Consider the following 26,294-nt stretch of genomic DNA (forward strand, 5'->3'; position numbering starts at 1 on the left):
GCAACACCCTCAAGGTCGAGAGAGAATAAGATGTGACCCATTTATGATGGATTATAGAAATAACAAACATGCCTGGCAGTTTTATACAGCTGCTAGAACGGGTTTAGTTTCCAACAAATGAAGAATTTCCTCTTCCCCCTCCCCCCTTTTTTCCGTATATTAATTACATTTTACAAATTTTCTTTTCTTTTCTTTCCCCTTTCCTTGTTTCCTTTTTCTTTTCATTTTTTTTTAATACAGTGAAAGGATCAGTTACTGATGTGTCCACAGAAGAGTCTGGGTTAGCAGAGTTTGGCTGTCATCTGGTCCGACTGTTTGAGGATCTCGGTGTTGTACAGGTCTAGTGCATGGTTCACGCGGATGATCTCGCTGTTGGTCAATTTCAGGCGGTGCTTGAGCATACAGGAGAACAGATCCAGCTGGGGCTTACCCGGCGCCACGGGGGGGGCCAGTCTGTTGATTCGGTCCCGAATGTCCAGCAGCAGGAGCATGACGGAGGACGAGGAGTAGAACTGCCCACCTTGGGTGTACGACTGGTTGACCTGCTGCACAGCACTGCGCAGCAGGTCGGCGTTGAAACGCAGGCTGTAGCCGTAGACCTGCACGTCCGAGATCTTGATGTAGAACTGACGCTTGCTGGGGTCAGAGAGGTCCACGGGCCCTTGGCCCGTCTCGTTGCGCAGCAGGGAGGGCAGCCGAGTACGGCTGCGTAGGTAGATGTGGACAGTCTCAAAAAAGGTTTTCCATCGGTTGCCCAGCAGCAAGGTCCAGTTGTAGCACTGGCTGTTCTGGAGGCGGATTTTCTCCCAGCGCGGGTAGCCGAATTCCCCGAAGGGCATGTTCCAGCCCTCCGAGTGGCTCCCGCTGAAGGGGTTGACGTAGACAAAGAACATAGGGTCCAGGCTGCTGTTGCGCATCTGGCATAGGCGCATGGAGATGCCGATCACCATGTGGATAAAGTCCATCCGGTTCTTGTTGCTCTTCAGGGTGAGGGACATGCGCTTGCGCCACCTGGGGTCGAAGAAGGTGTCCAGGCGGATCTCGTTGCTGATGAAGGTGGTGTGCACGTAGAGGCGCGAGTCCATTTTCTGCAGCAGATACTTCAGCTCCAGATCCTGGAAATCCAAGTCTGTCTCAAAGCTGATGAACTGCTCACTGCGCTCCGAGTCCACGTTCTGCGGCTCGCAGCGGCCCCGGTACAGCTTGTAGCCCTTGTTGCACGAGCCGCAGAGGGAGATGTTGGCCAGACTACACATGGCGCAGCTGTTGTTGCCCCCAATGATGCACGGGATGGGGCGTTGGCACAGGGTGGTGCTGCCGTGGCACACGCAGCTCCGTTGGCTCTCCAGGAAGGTCCCCCAGAACCCATTCTCATTGCAGTAGAGCAGGGACTGAACCCGGGTAAGCCACTGCTGTATTGTCCTGCAAACAGGAAAACGAGAACTTTAGCCTCAAGGCTACAGATGGGCTCTTACAATTGAAGCTGCGCCCCTATTAAGGGTGGGGTGGGTCTGTGAGGCAGGGTTTCAGAAGCTGCATATTCTGGCGTCTGGCATTTGATACATCCTGGTCCAATCTCCTTCCAGGTGGAGAATTAGCCTCCTCCTCCACTGGAGGATAAATGCCCTTTAAGAAATAGCTCTGGGGCAGATTCCCTATCCTGCATCACTCCCTTTGCGCTGCACAGACCATGCAAAAGAAAGACCAGCTGGCCTCAATTTCTTGCTGGGGGTTCACCAGTGTCCATGAGTCATTAGTGGGAGTGGAACTGACAAGCCCAACAAGGGGTTGCAGGGAAAGGCCCCTTTCACTATCCCCAGCTGGCAGCTGGTTCCTTGGGGATCATTACCAACTGCTGCAGGTTATAACAGCTTCTCTAGGCTGAGACTGGGCAGTGACTCAGGGCATCCTCCTAACCAGCCCCTTGCTATCCCTCCCTTTTCAAAAAAAAAAAAAAAAAGCTCACAATGTAATGAGGCAAACCCCTCTGGACCCTTGATCAGCTGATGGTGCACAGGTGAGTGATGCCAGAAAAGAAGCCAGAGGCTTGGGTGTGTGGTCATAGTCCTGCTATAATGCCCTCATCCTTAAGTGCCCACAGTTTCAGTACCTGCCCCTATTACTCCATATTGCAGTACCCTCAGTTCATAACTAGCCACTACTGCCCACAGGGACCTCCTCTTTCTCACTGTCCCCCCACCCCGTAGTGCTATATAGATACAACAGCCTCCATGTATTCCACCCCTGGAATCCCCCTTAATGACCAAGACCATAACCCCATATATGGCTTCTCCAACACCCCGTAATGTTGTCTTTCTGACTGACCACCGCTTAGTACCTCCTTTCTAACCAGCCCTCCCCAGAACTCCTTGCGCAGCTGCCCCTCCCCCCTCACTAATGAATACTTCATTGTCTCCTCTGGGCAAAAAACGTTCTTGATTGGGCTGTAGTGAGAGGACTGGCTAATGACAAATTAGGATTCAGTCCCTGCAGAACAGGAGGAGTGATTATGGACAGAGGCTCTCAGAGCTGGATTAGTGAAATTCATGGCACCTGCATAGCCTGACCGCCGAAGAATCATTAAGCTGTGAGCTGTATCAAAGAAGGCATTAAATGATACAGCAGCAAAGAACAGCAAAAGGACTCAAGGAAGAGAAGAGAAGGGAGGGGTGAGGGAGAGAGGGGTGGAGGAGACAGAGAAATGGAAGGGAAGATATAAATAAGGAAGAGGGGAGAGATGTGGAAAAGAATTAGAAGCAGAGAGGGAAGGAGGGAGAGGTTAAGGAGGAGTGTGAAATAAAACAGAGGAGAGAAAAGGCAAATGGAAAGAGAGAAACTGACAAAAGGAGAAAAAGAAGGGGGGTAGAAAAGAGAACCATGCAAGGGGGGTGGGGATATAAAGCAGAAAGAAACTGAGTGAAAGGCTCAAACTGAGAGGGACAGGGAAGCGAAATGATTTAATAGGAAAATGCTGAAGGCTGAGAAGTGTGAAGGGACCATTAGCACATTCCTCACTTGGCATGAAGCTGCCAGGGTCTCTCCCCCCCATAACAGCTAACCAGAACTGTCCTGAGAGTGGGAAAAGGCAGAGAGAGGCTAGGGAACTTGGAAACAAGACATTGACATCTAAAACGTCACTTTCTTGTCCTGACTGGAAAGTAGGACACTATGCTCGAGTCAGGGAAGGAGTCAGCATCCATGTCCCCCTTGTCCTAAAGTGCTCTAAGCATTTGACCCCCTGACTACAATATAGGTGGATCACCTTCCCCTCAAGGAAGCACAATTCATTGCTTCTGCTGTACATGGCAATCTAAATATAAAACTGCAGCATTAGAGCATGTGCATGGGAAATAAAACAACCCGCCTATCTGCCAAATTGTTTTTTTGTCTGCCTGGGTGAAAGGCTCATTGATGAAGCACGAGGTTCCTGTGATGGAACTCCCCGCTCAATGGCAACAATGGGAAATCACAGGTTGCCAGGCTCACAGCAGCTATGGTGTCTTAAAGAGACATTCCAAGCTCCCACCTACACTGCAATTTCCACCATGACAGTTATAACAGAGGAGCCCACGGGCAGCAAGACGAACTCAGGGATGAGGCACCAGGCTGGGGCTTGAAAGACAGGCGTTCAAGTCTTGGCTCTGTCATACATCTCTTTGCATCTCCGTTCCCTGTCTGTACCGTGGGGGCATTCCTTCCCTAGGCTTGCTGGGAGAACACATTTATTGCTCTTCGCAAGGGACCGGGGCCATATAGATGGAAAGCGGATGCGGTTCGTGTCCTGAATTGTGTCCCTGCTCTGTGCTAAAAGGTGGGGCAAGGCTCCAGGGAGTGACCCTTTTGGGAACAGGCAAAGGAAAGCGAATCCGATCCAGGTTTTACACTGACCCCAGTGCACAGCTGGCTTCACCAGCTCTGTGCTGCCCTCTGAGGACTCCTGGTGTAGGGAGCATTCCAGGCTAGGGGTACGGCGAGAGTGTTCTTCTGCCCAGCAATTCTGTGTGCGTGCAGTGCCGTAAGCTGTCTCCCCTCTGCCCTTGCACCGGCCTCGGTGCCAGAAGAGGGATAAAGCTGATCTGTCTCGAGTAACACTCGTAGGCATATATCTTGCTATGGAGACGCATCCTGCAATAAAGCGGCACTGGCAGTGATGGCCACTCAGCCCCACAGAGCAGGAAGAAATTTGCCCACTGGAGAAGAAGCTGAAACCAGCCTCTTGGCAGGTTGGTAAAGAGTAACTGGCGGAGTGAATTTGATCTGACAATGAAGAGAGAGGAAGGGGCTTCTGCTGAAGCTAAGTATCAATGACTCCTCAGCCCCAGTGATACCCATCATGCAGCACGAGCCACTAACACATGAGTAAGGAAGAGGAATTGAGAGGCCAAAGGGCTGCACGGACATAGGAACCACGCCAGGGCTATGGGTGAGAATATAGTTTATGTAGTGGGTGTATGTGTAGAGGTGGGGTTCATTGCAAGTTGATTGGGCAGTTATGGTGTTTGTAGAGCAACACATGCACTCACGCTATGTGCCAACATAAATGTCAGACTATGTCTCTGGGTTTTGTAAATATATAAACACATACACTGTACATAGACTTAAATAACCACCATGCACACTCTTATCTTCAAATAATAGAGAGAAATACACTACACATGATTTAACAGCTACATATGCCTATACCTACCTTAACATCAGGGGCCCGTTTTAGCTCTGGTGTAAGCACAGCTCTATTGATTTCCTTATGCCAGGCCTGAATTTGGCCTTCCATGTGCATCATGCACTCAGAGATTCCCTGTGCACATAAATATATGGCCTGATTCTCTTGTCCTTTACACTGGCTTTACATGGAGGTAACTCCACTGACTTAATTAGCATTGCAGTGATGTAAAGCTGGTTGAACAGAATGTGGGATCAGGCCCTTTGTGTCTAATTCTGAGCTCACTTACACTGGTGTAAATCAGGAGTAACTCCACTGAAGTCGGTGGAATTAGATTGCTGTCAAACCACTCTAGTGAGTGCAAGAGACTAAGAGGGGCAGGAGGTTGGTTATGTGTGACCAAGCACATTTCAGAAGATGCTCTACACGGATATTCGTCTGGGCTGCAAATGGCTCACTGCAATGAAAAGCCCAATTTATAGCTGCCACACACACACACAAAAGATAAACAGAAATAAGCCAGAATAGTAAGAGTTGACCTGATAGGAATTAGAGAAATATGACCGTGATCTGATTCTGTAATTGCCATTGTGTGGGAAACAGGCCTATGTCCTAGTCCAGCCTCGATGCTGTTTGGATTGTACAAATGCAGACTGCCCTTCTTCCCACCCACTTTTTCTCTGAGCATCCCATCCAAGAGGAAGCTGTGAAGAACAGGAAAGGCATCTCAGCCAAGATCTGGAAACTAGCAATTTTCCTCTTCCCCAAATCAGCATTATGAAGCAGTAATGGGAAGGGAGCAGATGATGGTACAGTGTTTTCTGTGTCTCAGCAGTACGGAGATGCAAGCAGGACAGGGGAAAAAATACCATCTGCTGATAGCTGCAGATATATAGATAGATAGATAAATAAATAAAATAAGAAGCAAAACCCAGAGCGTGCCTAGGGACAAGCTATAGACATGAAAGAAAGAGGTGCAATGAGAGAGAGAGAGATTGGATAGACAGATGTAGAAACAATCAAGAAAGACAGACACCATCTGAAAGCAAATGTCAGAGGAAACCAATATGTTTTGGATGGGTGTCTCTTGCTCCCTCCCCCCCCAGAAGGTTAGAAGTGGGGGTTAAATTTCCATGTTTTTTTGTTGTCAGATTCAAACAATCCCTCTGCAATGCTGTGAACACTAAACACATTGTGCTGGCACATTAGAACCAGAAAATGAGAGGGACAATAAACTGACTCGTCTAGTGCTTGCTCTTCAAGCCCTATGAAATGCAAAATACAAACTACACACAACATGCATGGTGCATGCATTAGCTCTTTACATTTCTGTCAGTTCTGTCTATTTGTGTCACCTGGCTGCAGTTGAGACCAGTGAACGACCCATCACCAGAGATGAAAGGGAGCTGCAGGCAGAGTGGTCTCTTTGAGGGGCCTTTGCTTTGGAATAATTCGCTCCCCTCCCTCTGGTTTAAAAGAGTTCAGATTTGTTGACCCTCTGGAAACACTTTCTTTGGGCAAGGCTGAAGGACAGGTCTGGGGGAAATGTGGGATGGTAGCTATGTGCGCTAGTTACAATGTGAAATTAAACATTTGATTACACATTTGTGTCAACATTTCATTGACAAATAAAGGGGACAGAGGATTTGAATATTTTTGTGAATCAGCCCCTTCTTTCTCATCAAGTGATAGTTGCCATGATGGCTTGATGCCATAGTGAAGTGAAAGTATGTGCGACTATTTTCATTCTTAAAGACTGTGAAATGTATTCTTCGTTAATGACAATAAGGCCAGCATCCGGGATGGATGGTCCTCTGTGTGTACTATGTATTAACTCTAAAGTTTTAAAATAAACTTACGTGTGCCCATTCAGTTTTCAATTTTAAATACATTACTACATGGTTTAATATAGGCTACAAGAATTAAGGAGTCATTTCTTTTTTAAAACCTATGAACCTGACATGGACAATGTACTTTTAAGAAACAGCAGATTAATGCAAATCTTTACACATTTGCTCTTTCTTTCTTTCTTTCTTTCTTTCTTTCTTTCTTTCTTTCTTTTTCTCCACTATTGACAAAGATCAGAGTGGTATCATTCCAATTACAAAAATCTCTACCCTCTCTTTTTCTTGGAAACACTTCCTCTTCTGGAAGGAGGGCAGTGAATGGCAATTCTATTTCTCTCTCCTTTAGGTTGCTATTGAATATACAATGTACTTTTCTATAATGCTTTTGTGCACGAGAGAGAGAAAGAGAGAGAGACATGCTGTTAGTATAACCCTTCCATCCTTTCAAAGCCAGTGGCATGAATGATAAGCATCTGTCTCTATGAACTGTGTACAATTAGAAAATTAGAATGTTTCCTAGCCCCAATAAAAAGAGCACTGAAATACATACCTCTCTCTCCACATCTGTCTACCGAGCCAGTCCCCCCAACTTAGTACAAATGCGGAATGACACATAAGAGTGGAAATGATAATATGCCTGGTGGTGTTGACTTAAACAAATCAAACACATCAGTCAGTTAAAAATTCAGCTGCCAGCATCCATTTCATCCTCCCTCACCCAGCTTTTATAGTGCTTGTTGGAGGCTCCCTTTCTGCCTGGCTGGCTTTTTAAAATAGAAGCGAAATGCTAACGACATATTTATATAAAAGCTTTGTATCAGCACAGTTGGCTGCATATTTGCTAGGTATTGTTTTCTGCTTGTGGTGGTGGTGGTGATGATGCATGATTCAAAGATAATATATGAATGTCTATGTTACTTCTGCGTAAGCCAGGTTTGTTTGTAACGACTTAGCCAACCGTCTAGATGGGTCGGTTTGAAAATGTTCTCCAGAAGAAAATAAAAATCCTTTAACCTTGAACTATCCCTGGTGTCCTCATTGGGATATCGTCCACCTGCACAAAAATCCTCTGTGATTAAAGATGCCTTAAGGACCTGGAAGCATTACACTGACTGTATATGGCTAAGTGAAAACTCAAAATGCTCGTTGCCCTATGGATAAAATAGTGACAAGAGCCTCTAGTTAGCCAATTAATTATCTCTCGAAATAGAACAGACAGCTGATTAAGCTGATGAAAAAAAGCAGTTCATCTACAAATGCTAACTTGGCCCATCCTCTCCCAGAGAGACTTGGAAGACGCCAGGCCTCATTATTTCCAGGGTTTCAAGCATCGCTCCTCAGTTCCAGACAAGAGCTAGGACAGGGTGAGAAATGTTCATTGAAACCATGGAGACAGAACTCCAAAGATGGTGGGAGACAGCTCTAAAGCCCGCCGCCTGGAAAGGCTGGGAGGAGTCAGCCATTACTATAGAGTAGCGACAGCTGCTATAGCTGTGACTGGACACCCATTTCCTCAATAACTCTGAGCATGCCTCTCTCCTTCTTTCACGCTCTCATTTGTAGCTCTGTCACCAGGTCTGAGTCACTCCAGGTCCACAGTTTTGCTCTGCATTGCTCTGAGCTTTGTAAAAGAAAGAGGCACCAAGTATTCAAAAAATAAAACAAAACAACTCCCACACTGTGCTCCTCACTGAGGCCATCAGCAGGGGCACCTGCCATGGACACAGGAGGTGGGGGTAAAAATACCTTTCTCTAGGCAGCTGGTGGTTAGGGTTGTGCCGGCACCGGACACTGAGGCCAAAGAGTTTGCGGGCAGTGCGTTGGATCTTCTGCCGTTGGGCTTCCATGGAGCTCTGCAGGAGTTTGTATCGGTTCTGAAGATCCCAGTCATTGCCCCAGTGCTGGTGGATGCTCCCGATGGTCAGAAAGTGGTTGTTAGGTAGCCTTTTCATGAAGGATTTAAACTCATCTAGGAACACACAACCAAAGTGACAGGCTTTGAGTGACTCATGCTATACTTGGGGCACAAGACCTAATACTAGCTACTGAAGCAATGACAGCCAAGGTGCAGTAGGGCCTTAATGACCAGCTGAAGCAAGCTGATGAGCATTAATCCTCAGGTTTGTCATTATCCTCCAGGAAGCCCCCTAATTCTGTGGTTGTCATTGCTATTATAAGGGGGGATTTGTAGCCAATGCATGTTATGGGTGAGATATTTTCCATTTATACTTGCAGCAGCAGGACATAGATGGAGAATTAATACTCCAGGGCATGGGATCTTAACCTGGGCGGGTCACCAAAGGCATTGTGGGATTGTACCCACCCTGCCACTGCTAAATGGGAAGGGCTCCCGGCAAGGCCCTAGTTATATGGGATGGGGGATTCCACTAGATAAAATGTGGAGATTAGAGCTGTTTAAAAAATGTTCAAGTGAAAAATGTTTCAATTTAAAAATGGCCTTTCTTTCAAATCCAGAAATTTTCATGAACGAATTTGGTTTGTTTGAAATTTTCCATTTTTTGCCCCACCACACCAGAAAATGAAAAATGTCATCACTTTTTTCTGTCTTTCAGTTTATTGTTTTCATGTATTCCTCCTTTCCTTTCTCTCTTTTGGTGGCAAAATCAAAAAAGGGGAGGGAGAAGAGAGAGGGAGGGAAAAAAGCAAAGAGCAAAAAATCCGAGAAGCAAACATTTTCTAAATCAAAACTTTTCTATAGAGATTTTCTTGAAATTTTTCAAATAAATGAAAAATTGTTCCTTTTTGATCATCAAATCATAGAATATCAGGATTGGAAGGGACCTCAGGAGGTCATCTAGTCCAACCCCTGCTCAAAGCAGGACCAATCACCTACTAAATCATCCAAACCTGACCTTAACTATAATCAATATTTTTTCCCCACTGTACGTTTCCTATTGTTCAACCTCTAACTCAAATCTAGCAGCCTAATAGAGAAAGTCTATGTATTAGCCGAGTAGGTAGTTAGGGAGGTAGATAGATATTCATCACCATACAATCTGAGCACCTAATAAAAAATAATCACTACCACTACACTATAAAGCCCATAGGACATATGGTTTCCTACATCCTTCCCCAAAGGCAGCTGGGAGATTTTCTTTTTTAGTCATCTGCATTCCACTCAATTTATAATGTGGCATTCAGTCCCTTTCTCCTCCTCCCCCTAAAATGACTCCCTCCCATTCCCCTGTCCTCTGAAACTATCATCATGTATAATTGCTTCTGTGGACCACACTGATTATACCTAGTACCTTTTAGCAATAAAAGCTCTGCTTTTGCTTCCCGCCCCTTACAAATCAATTTCCTCCAAAGACGGCTTGTGTGAAAGGCCGAGCTCTTTTCTCTCTGATGATGGATGTGCCATGATTTTGTAGAGACGAGGGGTTGAAATTTGAGTTCTTTGTGTGTATGCTGATACCAGCAGCACAAGACTCGAGAAAAACAAAGCCAGCAAAATAAAAGCTGCAGGGTGTTGGTGCCAAAAGCTAAGGTTGACTTTAAGAAGACCAGTTTCTTAGTTAATATTTATATGTATTAAAATGGCACCTAGAAACTCCAGCTGGGGTTGGTACCCCTTTGTGCCAGGCACTGCACACACATAATAGAAAAACCCTGCTTCAAACAGTTTGCATTCTAAGTTGAAGAGCTGGTTGGAATTTTATTCCTCCCTCCCCCACAGAAAATCTCCCACAATGTACCACAGTCTTCCCTTTTGAGCTACCCAGTGTATCATGGGAGTTCCACAGCTCTGGTTCATCATGGGAGATGTTGTCTGGCTGGAGAGCCCAGCCTAGAGAGGAGAATGGAGGAATAAGGTACCTGAACTACAACTCCCATGAGGCACTATGGTAACATTTCCAAATAATTTTTGTTTAGATTTCAGCCAACATTTTTGTGGTTTTCAGGTGTTCAGTCTTTCAATGAAAAGTTGAAATTTTCCAAGGAAAGCAGACACTGTTACATGCCCCCTCTCTCCACATTTACTCAAAACCCAATTTTTCATCCAAAACAGTTTTGAAGGAAAATTGTCCAGCTCTACTAATTAGACAAGATAGAAATAGGCTGTGTTATTATGCCCATTTTGCAGATGGGAAACTAAGGCATACAGCAATTATGGGGGATACTCTCAGCTGGTGTAAATCAGTATAGTTTCATTGGCTTTAAAGAAACCACACCAGTTTTCACCGACTGAGGATCTGCTCTCACATGACTTTGTGAGATCACACAGGGAATCTGTGGCAGAAGCAGGAACTGAGGGTAGATTTTTTGAGTTGCACTCCACTGCCATAAGCTCATGTGCATCTTAAATTCACAGTTCCCTGTTCCCATTTTGGTTAAGAAGGCCTAAGGGATAATATTGGAGATTTTCATCAAAATGTTTTTTCCATGGATGAAGACCAACTAAATAAGGAAGTTTTATTAACACAGTGAAGCAAAATGCTAATTAAACCTTAGATTTAATGTCACTTTCCATTTCAAGGAATACTTTATATGGAATGTAACAAATTGATGACTGAAATGTACCAATTTGATATACAAAGTACAAATAGGTGTCACTTCAGCCATCATTGAAAGGCATCCACCTCTGGGAAGGAACATGGCAGCAGTTTAAGTGCACACTGCTACACAACATACCAATTCAGACCAGTTTTAACACCTCTACACTTTCAAAAAATGTCTGGGGTCTTTAATGACAACAATGGTTAGGATGTGAGATTCTGATTCTCCTCTTATACCAATTTAAATCAGGAACAACTCCATTTAAGTCACTGGGTCAGCTCCTTGGGAAATGTAAATTGGCATAGCTCCATTGACCATGCTGATTTGCACCAGCTGAGGTTCTGGCTCAATGGTTCCTCGGTATAAAATCAGTGTGGGAGCAGAACCACTTGGAGCAGCAGTGAGCACACTTTCCAGGCTCTGAACTATAGATGAGCCCTTGGCAGATCATTTGAGGCCCACTATAGGGCACCTAGGTTAGACCATCAAAGGGTCAGGAGCCTACAAAACAATGAGTAACAAAGGACCAGCTGAGAAGTGTGGCTGTGATGCTGTGAAGGCCCTCCCTCCCCCCCTCCCCCAAGCCCAGGGCAGTTTTCATAAAAAGCATTTTATCCAAGGCCTTGCACCATTTCCTCATTGGACAAAGGAACATTTGTCAATTCAGAGCCTGAATAGAGCAGTTACGACTTAAGCACCAAATTGCATGAAACACCATTCATTTCAAACCCCCAGCAGAGCTGGCCAAAAGCCAAGTGTGCTCCAAATTTGCTTTGGGTGCATGTCATGTCACACAACCCCAAAAGGAAAGACCCTAGGAGGGCAGTCCCTTCCTGACAACTTGCATTCCCACGCTGGAGGCAGGTATAATTTGGCTGCACTAACAAGTGCATGCAGTGTGGGGAGGAGGGGACCAGTGAGCACTTCATGGATTAATTCCCACTTTAAAAGGGGTGTGTCCAGGCAGGGGCAGGAGCAGTAACTCCACCCCTCTAGTGACTGCTGGGTGGAGCATTTATTGTACCTTCCCCACAGGTGTAACAAGGGCCAATGCCCCGGCATCCTACCCAGAGCCCCTGAAAGCATTATGCTTTATGAAAGCCTAATAAGGGGCCCAATTCAGATCTATGTTACACCAGCATCATGCAGACAAAACACCAATAAAACAACCAGACTAAACCACATAAAAATCAGGAACTTCAGGCCACCAGACACCAGCACTCAGATAGAGCTCCCCCTCTCCCCCCCCCACCCCCCCGCCACATCTCCCCACAGCACACCTCTGTCACAGAGGGCCTTAATCTGCCCTGTGATATATGCACATGAGCTGCCAGTACACCGATAAGGAGTGTGTAATTCCAGGAGAGCTAAAGATATGTTCTGCACCATTTACATTGTGGCTAATCTATAATGAAGCTAAATATCGCTCCTGTTTAACGATGAAATAGACCATTTGGAATGCTAGCAGGGCCAATAGAAAATTTTCCATCAAAACTGGTTTTGGATAGAACATTGGGTTTTCTACGAAACAACGTTCTTCATGAAAAGTGTCTGCTTTACATGAAAATATTCCAATTTTTGTCCAAAAAAATGAACATTTGAAAAACAAAATCTTCTAGATATGAGACCAAAAATATTTCGTTTTTTCCAGTGTGGGTGGGGAGCATTTAATGAAAGGTCAAAATGTTTTCTGGAAGAGAAACCCATTTTCCTAACAGCTCTTGCTCTTCTCATTCTTAAAAGAACAACAACAAAACCACAGAAGCTGGAAAACAGCCCTTTTCCCTGGTTACCTGAATTCTCCAGATCTTTATAAGCTTCCGTCCAGGACTTGCCCATGTTTGCCAGCGTGTACTCCATGATCTGAATGTCGGTGATGGGACAGTTGCATTGTGGGAATTCTTCAGCACACTGGCAGCCACACTGGCTGTTCCGACACACATACTCTCCCTCTCCATTGCACATGATGTAACTCAACGCAGACTGAACAAATTTCTCCTGTAAATACTGAGGGAAGATGATCTGGAGACCTGGCGCGGAGACAAGAGCAGGGAATGTGAAAATAAATGCTTTGGGTTGCCGTTCCTTTTTTTAAACCTGTTTCATTAACAGCTTGGGAAGGTGACACAGAGGCATTAAAAGTTGCTATAAGATTTCTTCCCTAGTTATCATGAGCAAGGAATTTGGGGTACAAGATTTATGCCTCAAGCGCTTTGCAACTGGTGAGCTGAGATCTGATTGCATCTGCTGGCCTTAAGGAGGTCATGGCGTGGGGTATCGTCTCAAAAGCCTTGGAAAATACACAACAGTATGCACTGCAAGAAGAGACATAAGGAGGGAGTCCTGTAGGTGAAAATGACATTGTTATACTATTAGGTGCTAGAAAAAGCCTGCTAAAAACCTGTAGCCTCACAGAGCTGCCTGGGAGGGGCTGCCTCTGTACCCCAACTCCAGAGTCCCCTCTATCCCACACTGGGGGGAGGTTGTCTCTATTCAACTCAACCCCAGACTCCACTACAGTATGCTCCACTCTGGGACACAGTGCTGGCCTTTAGGATGGATTTTTTCAGCCTCATCCACCGAGCATTAGTTCACCCATAATGAGCGTTATGCCGTTCCGACCTGTTTTGTTGGAAACTAAATATCTCTCATGGTGCGGAAATGTCGGACCTAGGCAAGAAAGACGGAATGAAGGACGTCCCACTGAGTATGTGCCACATTCTTACTAATGGAGACTGGCATAGTTCCACTGACCTCAATGTAGCTTTGACACTTTACAAATCCTGAGAATCTAGCCCTACATACGTACCCGTTTCCACACACACACACAAATGCGTGCACACACACTCTAGATATTTTTCTGTGCTCTCCTGTTAAAGCCCAAGTCTGTGGACTCCCTGCAGACGGCCTGGGGCCCGACAGGATTCACAGCTGTTTCCTTGTACCTGATAAGTTCTGCTTGTCAGACTGTGTCAGTTTCTGCAATGCATGAGGCAGGGGAGAACAATAACTATGAGTGAAGGAGCCTGGCCTGATCGCCTTTCCTCATAAAAGGCCCAGGGATTTCAGACTGGCAGATAAAGGAGTTTATGGCTTGAACAGCAGTGCTGAACTCCAGTGTAATGAAGGCACACGGGTCAATTACCGATCTGTTTGTGTTTCTATTGCTCTGAATTACAGTATCCATCGCTGACAGCTCATTGGAGTGGAATGAAAATAAGACAATAATTCACAGGATGAAACTGTGGAGAAAGGGCAGGAGGGCTGTGATCCCATTCAGGAGTTCAGCCCCCGTCTTTGGGATGAGTCATTTGCACTCTCGGTGATAGAAAGGTGGTTGGGAGCTCCTGAGAACCCACATCAGTGCTCGTTTTAATGGACGCTCTTCCCTTCTCTGGTGCAGGACGGAATAGCTCAGGTACTGGGGAATAACCAAGGCACAGGGGACATCCCAGACCTCCTTTTCTTACCCCCTTGTGCACAAGACATGGTTTATGCAGAACGCCATGTCCACTGGCAGTGAGCTGTCCAATTGTCTGACCTAATTCTCAATCAAGCGCAGAGCAGTGGCAGCTGCCGGGCAGAATAAATATAGTGCTGTCTTCAGCCAGAGGTAATATTTGGGACACATGCATGAGGAAAGGGTTTGGGGCCTGGTTTTCAGAGGCACTGAGCATTTGTAGCCACCATCGATTACCCTGGAAATTATGGGTTCTCCACACCTCTGAAAACCACGTCCTTCGTGACTACTTCTCTGCAAGAATCAGGGTTGGTGTGGGTGTCAGGGGGAGCTCCATCAGACAATGGGGCAAATACAAAAAGAGGGTGAGCCCCTGCATGTCCTACTGATCTCTCCTGGGATGGGTCTCAAGAAAAACCTCAGGACTCCTCCTTTTGACTCCAAAAGGGATTGCAGGTGCTCAGCACCTTGCTGGATTTTGCCCTGCTCTATCATCTTATCCATCTATAGAAGGAAATTTCCTTTTCAAACCTCAGTACTGGAGGTAGGCGAAGATCTCCAGTTGCCAGGCTCCAAGACTTTACTCCACTTGCCTTGGCAATAGAAAGTGAGCACGGAGCGGCTAAGGACTTTAAGACTTTCAAAGCATCTGGAGAAAGATCTTTGAGACCCTGAGGGCTCCTAGATTCACTGAGGGCCTGGGGCAATAGCTAGCCATGAGCTGGACTTATCACCTTCCATGGACCCTAAAGGAATGATCTAGGTTCCATGGATTTGACTCAGTGCTTTGTCTACACTCTACCGGAATGGCCTGTCCTGGCATCTGAGATCCCATGCAAAGCCTAAAATATTGTTATGCTTTTCAGTTCACCAAACTTTCTTTTTTAACCTTAGTTGGACAGCAGCACCAACATGCTTCCCCATCCCAGCTAATGGGGATTGCTTTCCCATGCATAACAACCCAGCTAACCTGTGGGGAACCACCCTGTACATATGCACACATAGCTAGACACATGGTGCGCACTTCTGATTGACACTCATCTCCCCCTCACTTACAGACCACAAATGTACACTCGTACACATCCCCATGCATGTACACAACGTATACTGCATGGCCAAACATGCAGAAATACTTTTCAAACAAACACCCCCGCATATACAATACATGCACGCGCCTATAGTTACACACACCCATAGAAATATGTGCATCCTCACAAATGCTCACTAGCAGGTCCTAATGCTCATTTACACTAAGAATGCTTTACACTGTGTAAACTCATTTACACTCAGTTTAAGACCAGGTGCTGGGGTCCCTACCACACACAGGTGGTGAAAGGGTTAATGTGGGCCTGACAGGCCAATTAACCCACCCGGTTGCTCCTAGAGGGTAGGCCAGACTTAATTAAAGATGAAGCCTAGCTGGGGAGTGGTACAAAGAGAAGCAGTGTGGAGCAGAAGGCAGAGAGTGAAGAATTCTGCAGTCACTTTTGTGGAAGTAGAGAGACCTGAGGAAACAGGGAGGCCCTGCATGGCGAGAAGGAAATCTGACGGGGGGAGGGAAGGTATCTGGAGGACACAGGAACGAAGCAAGCTCCTGTGGCTGACCCTGGCTGAGGACTGAGTGACAAGAAGAGAAACCATTGCAGGGCCAGAGCAACCATCGGCAGGGGGTGCTAGGTGAGAGGGACCCACGCCCAGCCGTGAGTGTGTGCTGGATGAGGAAAGCCACACACCCAGCCATGAGGGGTTCACCAGCAGTCAATTCACCCTTCTACAGGCCCCTTCACGATGTCAGTGTGGTGTAAAGGGCGCTTAGTGAGTACAGGCCTGATTAAAAGTTGGCCTAAGACTCAATCTATCAAGGCACTTAAGTATGTATTTGCATTTAAACACATGAGCCGTCCTATTGATTTCAATGCAACTACTAATGTGGCTTAAAGATGAGCACACGTTTAAATGGTTGGCTGGCTCATGCACTCAGATGCATGCATTTCCAAAACGCGGACTTGGACACAAGAAATACAGCTCTGCAGCTTAAAAATTCCACCCATCCTGCTGAAGGTGTTTGCCTTTCTACGGGAACTCCCTGCAATGCACAAAGATTATCCTCCAGGCTAGGAAATCCCGGATAGGGGAGGTTGAATGTTAAGGTTGTAGGAATATAATCACACACCCCTACACTCCTGTTCACATGCACACGTAAACACGCAGAGGTGCACTGAGACCAGAGACAGGTATGCACACCTGTGCTTTCTCACCCACCAGGCTTCTGGGAGACTGCACACCTTAGATGGTAACCCATTGGTCAGGATCTATCACAGGCCGAATGTCTGACACACGGAAGTGCAAAGGCCCTCTTTAAAATCTGGAGGGAGCAGAGAAAGGATATGGGAGCTGGTGTGGGAAGGGACCTGAATTCATCTGGAAGGGGTTCCTGGAGAGGTGTTTTGGCCTTGGCCTGGACATATCTAAAAAGCATATTGCAACAATGCAGGCACCTTCACAGAGCCCCGCAATTAGAGCTGAGTGACAAAAATGTTGATGGAACAGTTTTCTCTTGAAAAATGCAGTTTTGCTGAGATCCAAATGTGTTGTGGGAAATGCGTGGATGGGGAGAAAATGTAAATGAATTGTTTTGACTTTCTCATTTCATTAAGGTGATGCTGAAATGTTTCATTTCAACTTTTTCATTTCAACTCCTTTTGTCTTGACTTTTCCCCTATATTAAATATTTGAATAGATATAATACACAAATATAATATAATAGTGTTTTGGGTTACTGTGCTGATGTTATCAAAAGGAAACATGGTTCCCATATTGAAGCGAAAAGATTTGACGCTATCAAAGAAAAGCATTTTGATATTTCCAAAATGAATGGTCTGGGAAACTTTTTGTTTTGCTGGAAATTTAGAAATTCTGGATCCGTTTCGGAATGAAAACCAATTTTGAAATGTCAGAATTTCCCACAGAATGAAAATTCCATTTTCTGGCCAGTTCTGCTTGCAATCTCCAGCATTGCCACACAGAGCCAAACACCTCCAGCAGCCAATTCCTTTCCAATCGGTAACAGAATCAGCCAGTGCTCAACCCCTTACAGCCTGCAAGGAAGCTGGGCAAGAATGCGTAGAGCCCGCCAAAGAGATAAGAATGCGGACACACATGAATGCATACATTCTGACACCCATCCACGCACACACATGCTCTTTCATCAGTGAATGCTTCTACTCATTCCAGGTAGGATCAGGCCTAGACTCAGACACTCTGATGTTTGAGGACATTTAGATCCAGTTCTAAATCTTGCAGCTGACCCTTATATCTTGTAAAGGGCCTAATCAAAGCCTTCCTATGACCTTTGAGGCATGTTGGCTCTGGATCTGAACATTACATCTTGGGCCTATGACTGCCAGGGGCTCGGGCACTTCCTTGAGAATGGGACGCTCTCACGTGGAGGCTTCAGTCAAGGTCTGGCTGCAGCCAGCTGGTTGGGAATCAGAAATCCTCTCTGTCATGAAGACACTGTTCTTTTATTGAACTGGCCTCCGAGCAGAGCGACATGATGGCAGGAACACAGATTTCTGTCAGCGGCTCATGCTTGGCTGCTAATCAGATCAGAGTAGACTAAGTCACGATTCATTACCTGCAGCCCTGTGACTAATTCTTAGTGAGCTCTCACAAAGCAGCTGGAGAGGAGAGAAAAGAACCTAAATAATTATTCAGCAAACCGCCCTCCAGATTGGGTGGATAACATTAAGGTGTAGCTTTAAAGGTCACTTTGCTTTATTAAAAGAAGACCATTCCTCCCTGCCCTTGAGCCTTTCCCTTAGCTCTGGGTTGGCCGGTGTTGGGTTTGCCCTGTGTTGTAGCATGTAAACTGTGTGTGCTGGTTAGCTTGTTATTCTCACCATGAGTCTTCTCTGCGCCAGTTCACACAGCTGAGACGCATCCCAGGAGCGAGCACTTGTCTGTCCTTCCATTGAAACCAGTACCTTCCTCCTTCCCTGTCTGGACTCTCAACCTTTCCTCTTCTCTTTCTGTCAGCCTTCTCCTGTCCTCTCCCTCTCAACCACTACCCTCTTCTCTCTTTCGTTCCCCTTCCCTCTGTTCCTCCCTTTCCATTTGGACCATCACAGTCTCCCCCAACCATCTCCCCCTTTTCCTCCCCTCCCCCATCTCTCTTTCTAGGGATTATGGGAGTCTGAGTGAGACTGTATTCAGTATTCATAGATACTAAGGCCAGAAGGGATCACTGTGATCGTCTAGTGTGACTTCCTGCATAACACAGGCCAGAGAACTTCCCCCAAATAAGTCCTAGGGCAGATCTGTTCAAATCTGGATTTAAAAATTGTAAGTGATGGAGAATCCACCATGACCTTTGGTAAATTGTTTCAATGATTAATTACGCTCACCATTAAAAATGTACATTTTAGTCCCAGTCTGAATTTGTCTAGCTTCCACTTCCAGCCTTTGGATCATGCTGTACCTTTCTCTGCTAGATTGAATAAATATTTTTCCCATGTAGGTAGTTATAGACTGTAATCAAGTCACCCCTTAACATTCTCTTTGTTAAGCTAAATAGGTTGAGCTCCTTGAGTCTATCATTATAAGGCCCGTTTTCTAATCCTTTAATAATTCTTGTGGCTCTTCAATCCTCTCCAATTTATCAACACCCTTCTTGAATTGTGGCACCAGAACTGGACACAGTATTCCAGCAGTGGTCACACCAATGCCGAATGCAGAGGTAAAATAACCTCTCAACTCCGATGCAAGATTCCCCTGTTTATGCATCCCAGGATTGCATTAGCTCTGTTGGCCACAGCATCAAATTGAGACTCATGTTCAGCTGATTATCCACCTCGACTCCCAAATCTTTCTTTTCAGAGTCACTGCTTCACAAGATAGAGTCCCCCATTCTGTAAGCATGGCCTACATTCTTTGTTCCTAGATGTATACATTTACATTTAGCCATATACAAATGCACATTGCTTGCATCGAGTTTACCAAGTGATCCAGATCTCTTTGTGTCAGTGACTTGTCCTCTTCATTATTTACCATTCCCCCAATTTTTGTGTCATCTGAAAGCTTTATGAGTGATGATTTTATGGTCTCTTCCAGGTCATTGGTAAAAAATGTGAAATACCATAGGGCCAAGAACGCAGGATCTCACTGGAAACAGAGCCACTCAATTATGATTTCCTGTTTACAGTTACATTTTGAGACCTATCAGTTAGCCAGTTTTTGATCCATTTAATGTGCACCATGTTAATTTTATATTTCTCTAATTCTTCAATCGAAAAGTCATGCAGTACCAAGTCAAGCACCTTACAAAAGCCTAAGTATATTACATCAACACTATTACCTTTATCAACCAAACGTGTAATCTCATCAAACAAATATATCAAGTTAATTTGACAGGATCTATTTTCCATTAGCCCGTGTTGATTTGCATTAATTACATTGCCCTCCTTTTAATTCTTTACGAATTGAGTCCCATGTCAGCCACTCCGTTATCTTGCCAGAGAGCAATGTCAGGCTGACAGGCCTATAATTACCTGGGTCATCCTGTTTACCCTTTTAAAAAATTGGCACAACATATCTTTCTTCCAGTCTTCTGGAACTTCCCCAGTACTCCAAGATGTATTAAAAATCAACATTATCAGTTCAGAGAGTTCTTCAGCCAGCTCTTCTAAAACTCTTGAATCCAAGTTCTCTGGACCTGGGTATGTCTACACTACCCGCCAGATTGGCGGGCAGCAATCAATCCAGCAGGGATCGATTTATCGTGTCTAGACTAGACACGATAAATCGACCCCTGAGCACTCTCCCATCAACTCCTGTACTCCACCGCTGCGAGAGGTGCAGGCGGAGTCGATGGGGGAGCGACAGCAGTCGACTCACCATGGTGAAGACACCACGGTAAGTCAATCTAAGTATGTCGACTTCAGCTACATTATTCACGTAGCTGAAGTTGCATAACTTAGATCTATCCCCCCACCGTGTAGACCAGGGCCCATTTTAGTAGCTTCTGTTTAACCTCCTCTCGAGCTACTAGTGGAATGGAAAGCATGTTGTCATCCCCGTATGATGAGACTACATCAGCTGGTTTTCCCCAAATACAGAATAGAAATATTTATTGAACACTTCTTATTTTTCTGCATTATTACTGATAATTCTACCATCTACATCTAGTAATGGACCAACTGCATTGTTAGGGTTCATTTTGTTCCTAAAACTTTTTTTAAAATGCTTTTTTACTGGAAGTGTGCAGAGACTGTTCAGGGCAACAAGACACTACAAAGCTCGCATCTTTCCAGGTGCCCCCCACTTCCATTGTTTCTCTCTGCTCTTTGGCTTTCTCTTTTTAGCTTCCATGGTGCTGCCCAACCTTGGCTTTCTGAATAGCAGTGACTACCGGGATGGTCAGAAAGGGTGCAGTTTTCTGAGTTTCTCAGCCAGACAAACTCCCACCATCCCCATTCTTTTTTGCCAGAGACTGATTCAGATCCTGATAATCATGGGGACTTACTGAAGGAGTGGGAAGGGGAAACTTTCTTTCTATCTCTTCCCCCTTCCCTCTCACACACTGTGTCCTCCTTCTCTCTTTCCCTTTGATTTTTATTCTCTCTCTCTCTTACTCTTTCTTCATTCACTCTCTCCCCCCTCCCATTGAGTCAGCTCCATGAAAGCAATGGTGAAGTTCCCATTTCCAAATTCTCTTTCATTGACATTCTGTTTCTGTCTTTATTTCCCCTGGTTGCATTGTCCCTTCAAACCCCACTTGGAAGCTCTCCTCCCATTATAGCTAACCCTAATTCTGATCAAGTGAAAAGCAAAAATCAGAATTTCTGACATACAGGAAATTATGGTATTCCTTTTTCTTTTGGCCCAAATAGGGACAAACATTTGAAATGTTAATTTTTTTATCGAATATAAAGTTCCCAATAACTATGAATTGGAAATGTCAAAATGAGATATTTCTTTCTATTTTCCACTGGGAAAATAAAAAAAATGTCAACAACAAGATTCTGTGGAAACTTCATTTTCCATAAAAAAAAATATCAACAAGAACGAAACGCTTTGTTGGAAAATTCTTGGCCAGCTCTAATAGCAATGCAAGACTTCCCTCTTTCCCTTCCCTTGGTTGGTCATACATATCCTAATCCATCATAATTTATTGTACAGCAGAGGTATCTGCTAAAGGTATACAAATCTGAAGATTGGACACATTATCGTGAAATCAGAGTAATTGGTCAAATCTAAGACCTTACTATAAATCTAGAGAAAATTACTTACAAAAAACTAGGATAACCCCTTCCCTGGTATTTTCAAAAGGGCCAGAGGACAATATGCCCCCATTGGTTTTCAGCCAATGTCTTTGAAAATCCCACCCTTAATTATTGGATGACTTTAAGCCTTATTGTTCATTGGGGCCTGATCCCAAGTTCTTTGAAGTCAATGGGAGCCTTTCCATTCTTCCAGTCTTTGGATCAGGTCCTTAGATTGATCTATCTATCTATCTATCTATCTATCTATCTATCTATCTATCTATCTATCTATCTATCTATCTATCTATGGGTTTTGATTAGTGATCATCCCTATAGTATATATACGAAGCCCCACATTATATATTACTATCTATATAAGTTATGGGAAGGTACATTTCAGTGATCACCAATACATTTAAAGCAACATGGCTATTATTTTTAAAGAAAACATTTTTTAAAAAATCCACAATATGACTTAGTAAATTAAGCCCAATTTCTGTGAAACATCCTATGTTTCACTAAAATTAAAATAATGCTTGCCAATTTCTACTGAAAACAAAACCATAATATAGCCTGTTCTTCTGCAAAATTTAAATTTAAATCTATATAAAAATTGGACAAAGTGAACTGTTAAAATTCATATTTCCTATTTTGTTAAACATTGAGTATAATGACAAAAAGTTCATGCACAATACATTTTCTGCTCCATTGAGGTCAATTGAAAGACTCCTGTTGACTTCACTGGAATCAGGACTGGTCATTTAATTAATTAATGTACTTGGCCCATGACCTCTAGCTCCAAAATACAGGTGTCTATCACTTGTCTATCAAAGGATTAGGTATACTAGGTAGTAACTGTGGCTGACTCACACACCTCTGATCAGCCACCAGAGAGGGACAAAGGGACATTTGGCCAGTATGTTACTTAAATATCAGTGGCTATGTTGGTATTTCTTTACATTGATGTATATACAACAGTAAAAAAGCACCGTGCCCATTTATTCTCTGGTGCCTTTGGCTTTGTTTTAGAACACAGTCAATATGAATAACAAACCCAGCAGCATAGATTCACCTCTGTACTCAAGACACTAACCAAAAAGTTAATCTCAGTAGGCCTAATATTCCATCCTCATTCAGTCCTCTCACCTTTCCCAAGCCCCCTTACCCCCACCACCACCAAAAAGAAGTAGCTGAGCCTCACAGCTTGTTCTGAATGCCAACAGACTCAGACTACTTCAGACAAGTGGAGAGAGTTGCAAGGCCAAGTTTAGATAGGTTAAAACCTTAAAATCTGTCTGGAAACCAGTAGGCAGCCAATACAAATCACAGAGCACAGGTGTAATGATATAGGGACCAATCCAAAGACCAGCGAAGTCAGCAGAAAAACTCCCATTGACTTCAGAGGGCTTTGGGTCAGGTCCATAGCCCTGCTATAAATCTCTCTCTCTTTTAGTCCTTCTCTCTTTCTCCTTCTCCCTGTTTCAACCATTGTTACTCTTTACTATTCGAACTGCAGTAGCATGCATAGGACTCAGGGCCAAAATGGCAAAAGCCTTTAGGCACCTAAAGATGCATCTAGGCACCTAGTAGGATTTACCAAAGCACCTGAGCAGATTAGGTGTCTAACTCCCATTGGAAGCCAATGGGATTCAGACACTTACATTATTTAGGCACTTTTGGAAATTTCACTATGTTCCTAGACACATCTTTAGGCACCTGAATGCCTTTGCAGTTCTGGCCCTCAGTCAGGATCTGGGTCCCGCTGTGCTAGGCGCTGTATATATACATAGGAAGACACTGTCCCTGCTCGAAGGAGCTTACTGTCTAACTGAAGACAAGGCAAGTGAGTGTAACAAACACTAGGAGAGGAAGAAGAAGGAGGAGGAGGTATGAGCTTTAATTTTCTCTTATCATGGCTCCCCCCCGCCCCTCACATTCACTCTTTCTTCTGTTTCCTACCTTGCAGGTGGAGTTTGCTCTCAGTGCTTTGCAGAAGGACAGAACTCACAGAGTCCAGATTGTCGTAGCTGTTACAGCCCAGGGGGCCAGTCCGAGTTTCTGTTACCTAGAGCCGGATGCCAGAAAAAGGAAACATGCCATTTGTTTGCAGCATTTCCAGGACGGTCCAGCCCCTGACATCTCCACTGATTGACGGACACCCTCACCCACCCCACCCTCACCAAGATACAACCTACATGATGTGGGTGAAAGCCAAATATCCCCAGTGGACAGACAGGGCCAGGTTAGAAACGCAAACTTGAAAAAAGAGCTACCTTCCAGACTCTGTCCAGGTGCAAACTGTCCCATGTTTTATGTTATTGCATCTGAATCTGGGCCTGGTGAAGGGAGGCCTGCAGGTTGATCCATGGGGGATCTCTGTTGTCTTAGACCAAAAGCCAGGAGAGGAATTATCCCATTGTCTCTCCATGGCAATCTAGAGCACATGGATTGAGAACCAGATAGGGTGAGTGATGTCGTGCCCCTCACCACACAAGCACGTACTATGGATAAACGGAGAGACAGAAAATCCTCCTGCTGCTTGTAGCATAGCTGTTGTTATTGTTGGTGTCTATCTGCAGAGGAGACCTGTCCTTTCTGAATTCACAAAGAGTGGTTATCTGCTGTCAGGGCTTCAATATCTCAATCCAGTTTCCCATCCTTGAGGGAATAGGCAGGGCCAGGAGACACCACAGAACAATAACACAAGCCGGAGCCTTTCAGCAGTGGCTGAGAGTGATGGCTTCATCCCGCCTGCCTTCCTTGCAGCACGTTCCCTGACAATGGAATCCCTCCCCAGTGGAGGCTGAGTGCTTTCAAAGGAGAAGGCTGTTGTTTGTGGATCCGTTTTCCTTTCCTTTGTATTCTCCTCCCAGTAGCTTCCCCCACTCCCCCTCCAGCTCTCTATCTCTGACCATTTCATTCTGGAAGCCTTTGTAAAGCCTCATTGTAGGCTTTTCTCATTCCCTTGTAGTCAATTCACCTGAGAGCTGTTCAATAGAGACTGTACTGATACCTGCGGTGGAAGACATACAAGGGTGGCATGATGCTGTCTAATATTCCTGCCACTACAGAACTGCTTGCCCATTTCCATTGTCGTTGCTGACCTGCCATGGCCATGCCCTCCCCAATATCACTGCTACACTGCAAGGACCATGATCTCCTTAACATCAATGCCACACTGGGTGTCCCCTTCCCAAAATCACCTTCATGCCGGAATGGTCTGTGCCTATGTGAAATGAGGGACACAAGAGAATTACTTTTCCCATCTAACATCAGTAGCACAGTGTAATAACTTGCCTTTTCTTGTGAAGAATGCCACATTGCAATTGCTGGTGTCTACCCAGCAATGAAACCAATTATACCCTATTAAAGGCCGAGCCCTGACTAGCATCCCTCTTGCATCGGGATGGCTGTCATTCCCCGCTCCAGTTCTCTCCCTGGAATCTCCATAGCAGCAGAAGCAATACCTTGATTGCTCCGGTAGAGATCTGGATCTCATGGAGTCTCCTCATGGTGCCATCACGGTCTACAAAGTAGGAGGAAGCAAGCTGGTGCAGTGCCTCAACGCTTTGGGTAGCGTTTCCTGACTTCCTGTCAAGTCGGCTTTTGTCCATGTACATGGTCAAGGCCTCCTCCCCTGCAGTGAAGGGAAACAGATTGCTACATTGGAAGGTTTGCTGCTACCGCACAGGGCAATGTGCAGAGGTACCTATGGTATCACATGCTGAACCTGTACCATGCAAACTCTGAGATCTCTGCACCCCTGGCGATGCCCTTGTGCAACAAAGCCAGTCCCATTCTTCTGTGCAATGGGCCAGATTCAAAATCTGAGTACAGCGCCATTGAGGCCAATGGTCCAAATTCCCAGCTGCTGTAAATTGGAATAACTTCACTAAAGTCAATGCTGATTTACACCAATGGAGAAACTAGCCCATTATATAGAACAATAACAACAACAAGGCCTGTCATTGTGGGGATACATTTGGAGTGATTTGCATAGGACCAATATTTAGACTTCGTGGAAGAAGATGCAAATCTCATGGAAGTCTATTATCTTAATTCAATGGCATAAAGGATAGTTTAAGTTACATTTAGCTCACGAGTGAATGGGTCTGTGCTGAAAGGGTAAACGAGTGTCATTTGTAACGATCTGGCATCCAGTGACTATGCAAGATGAGTGGTTGAGAAGTATGGGAAGTAGGAGGGATGAGATGACAAGCAGAAAAAAAGCAAAGAGAAGTAGCATAAATGATGACTCTGCTCTTCCTGCAGTCCTGGAGAGCACAGGTGAAGCATGCTGTGTGGGTACAAGAGCAAGGGAAAAGGTATTGAACAGGACAAAGGAGTGTGGGTAAATCAGGCTCGGTATTAATGAGAGCACTGTTGCCCTGGCAATGACAGAGAATCAGGAAGTACAGAAGTTAGAGTCCCAAGAGGCAACAAACATTAATGAACAATAGCAACATTCTCAATGAAAAGAAAAGAAAGATGAAGAACAAAGTTTATAACCACAGTTTACTTTAAAAAAAATCTATTCATGATGATAT

At 44.9% G+C, this 26,294-nt stretch overlaps 1 protein-coding gene across 1 annotated transcript in view; it reads right to left on the reverse strand.

Moving 5' to 3' along the window:
- Window positions 1-281: 281 nt before the first annotated feature.
- Window positions 282-26,294, reverse strand: part of BRINP1 (BMP/retinoic acid inducible neural specific 1) — a 65,808-nt gene continuing 39,795 nt past the window's right edge. Inside the window, exons 3-7 of the mRNA XM_077836064.1 lie at window positions 25,215-25,384; window positions 23,707-23,812; window positions 12,819-13,055; window positions 8,254-8,476; window positions 282-1,422 (exon numbers count right to left, since the gene is read on the reverse strand). Coding sequence (XP_077692190.1) covers window positions 282-1,422; window positions 8,254-8,476; window positions 12,819-13,055; window positions 23,707-23,812; window positions 25,215-25,384 — 1,877 coding nt within the window. The remainder of the gene's footprint in view (window positions 1,423-8,253; window positions 8,477-12,818; window positions 13,056-23,706; window positions 23,813-25,214; window positions 25,385-26,294) is intronic.

The sequence above is a fragment of the Eretmochelys imbricata genome, chromosome 16 (assembly GCF_965152235.1).
Source record: "Eretmochelys imbricata isolate rEreImb1 chromosome 16, rEreImb1.hap1, whole genome shotgun sequence".
NCBI lineage: Eukaryota > Metazoa > Chordata > Testudines > Cheloniidae > Eretmochelys > Eretmochelys imbricata.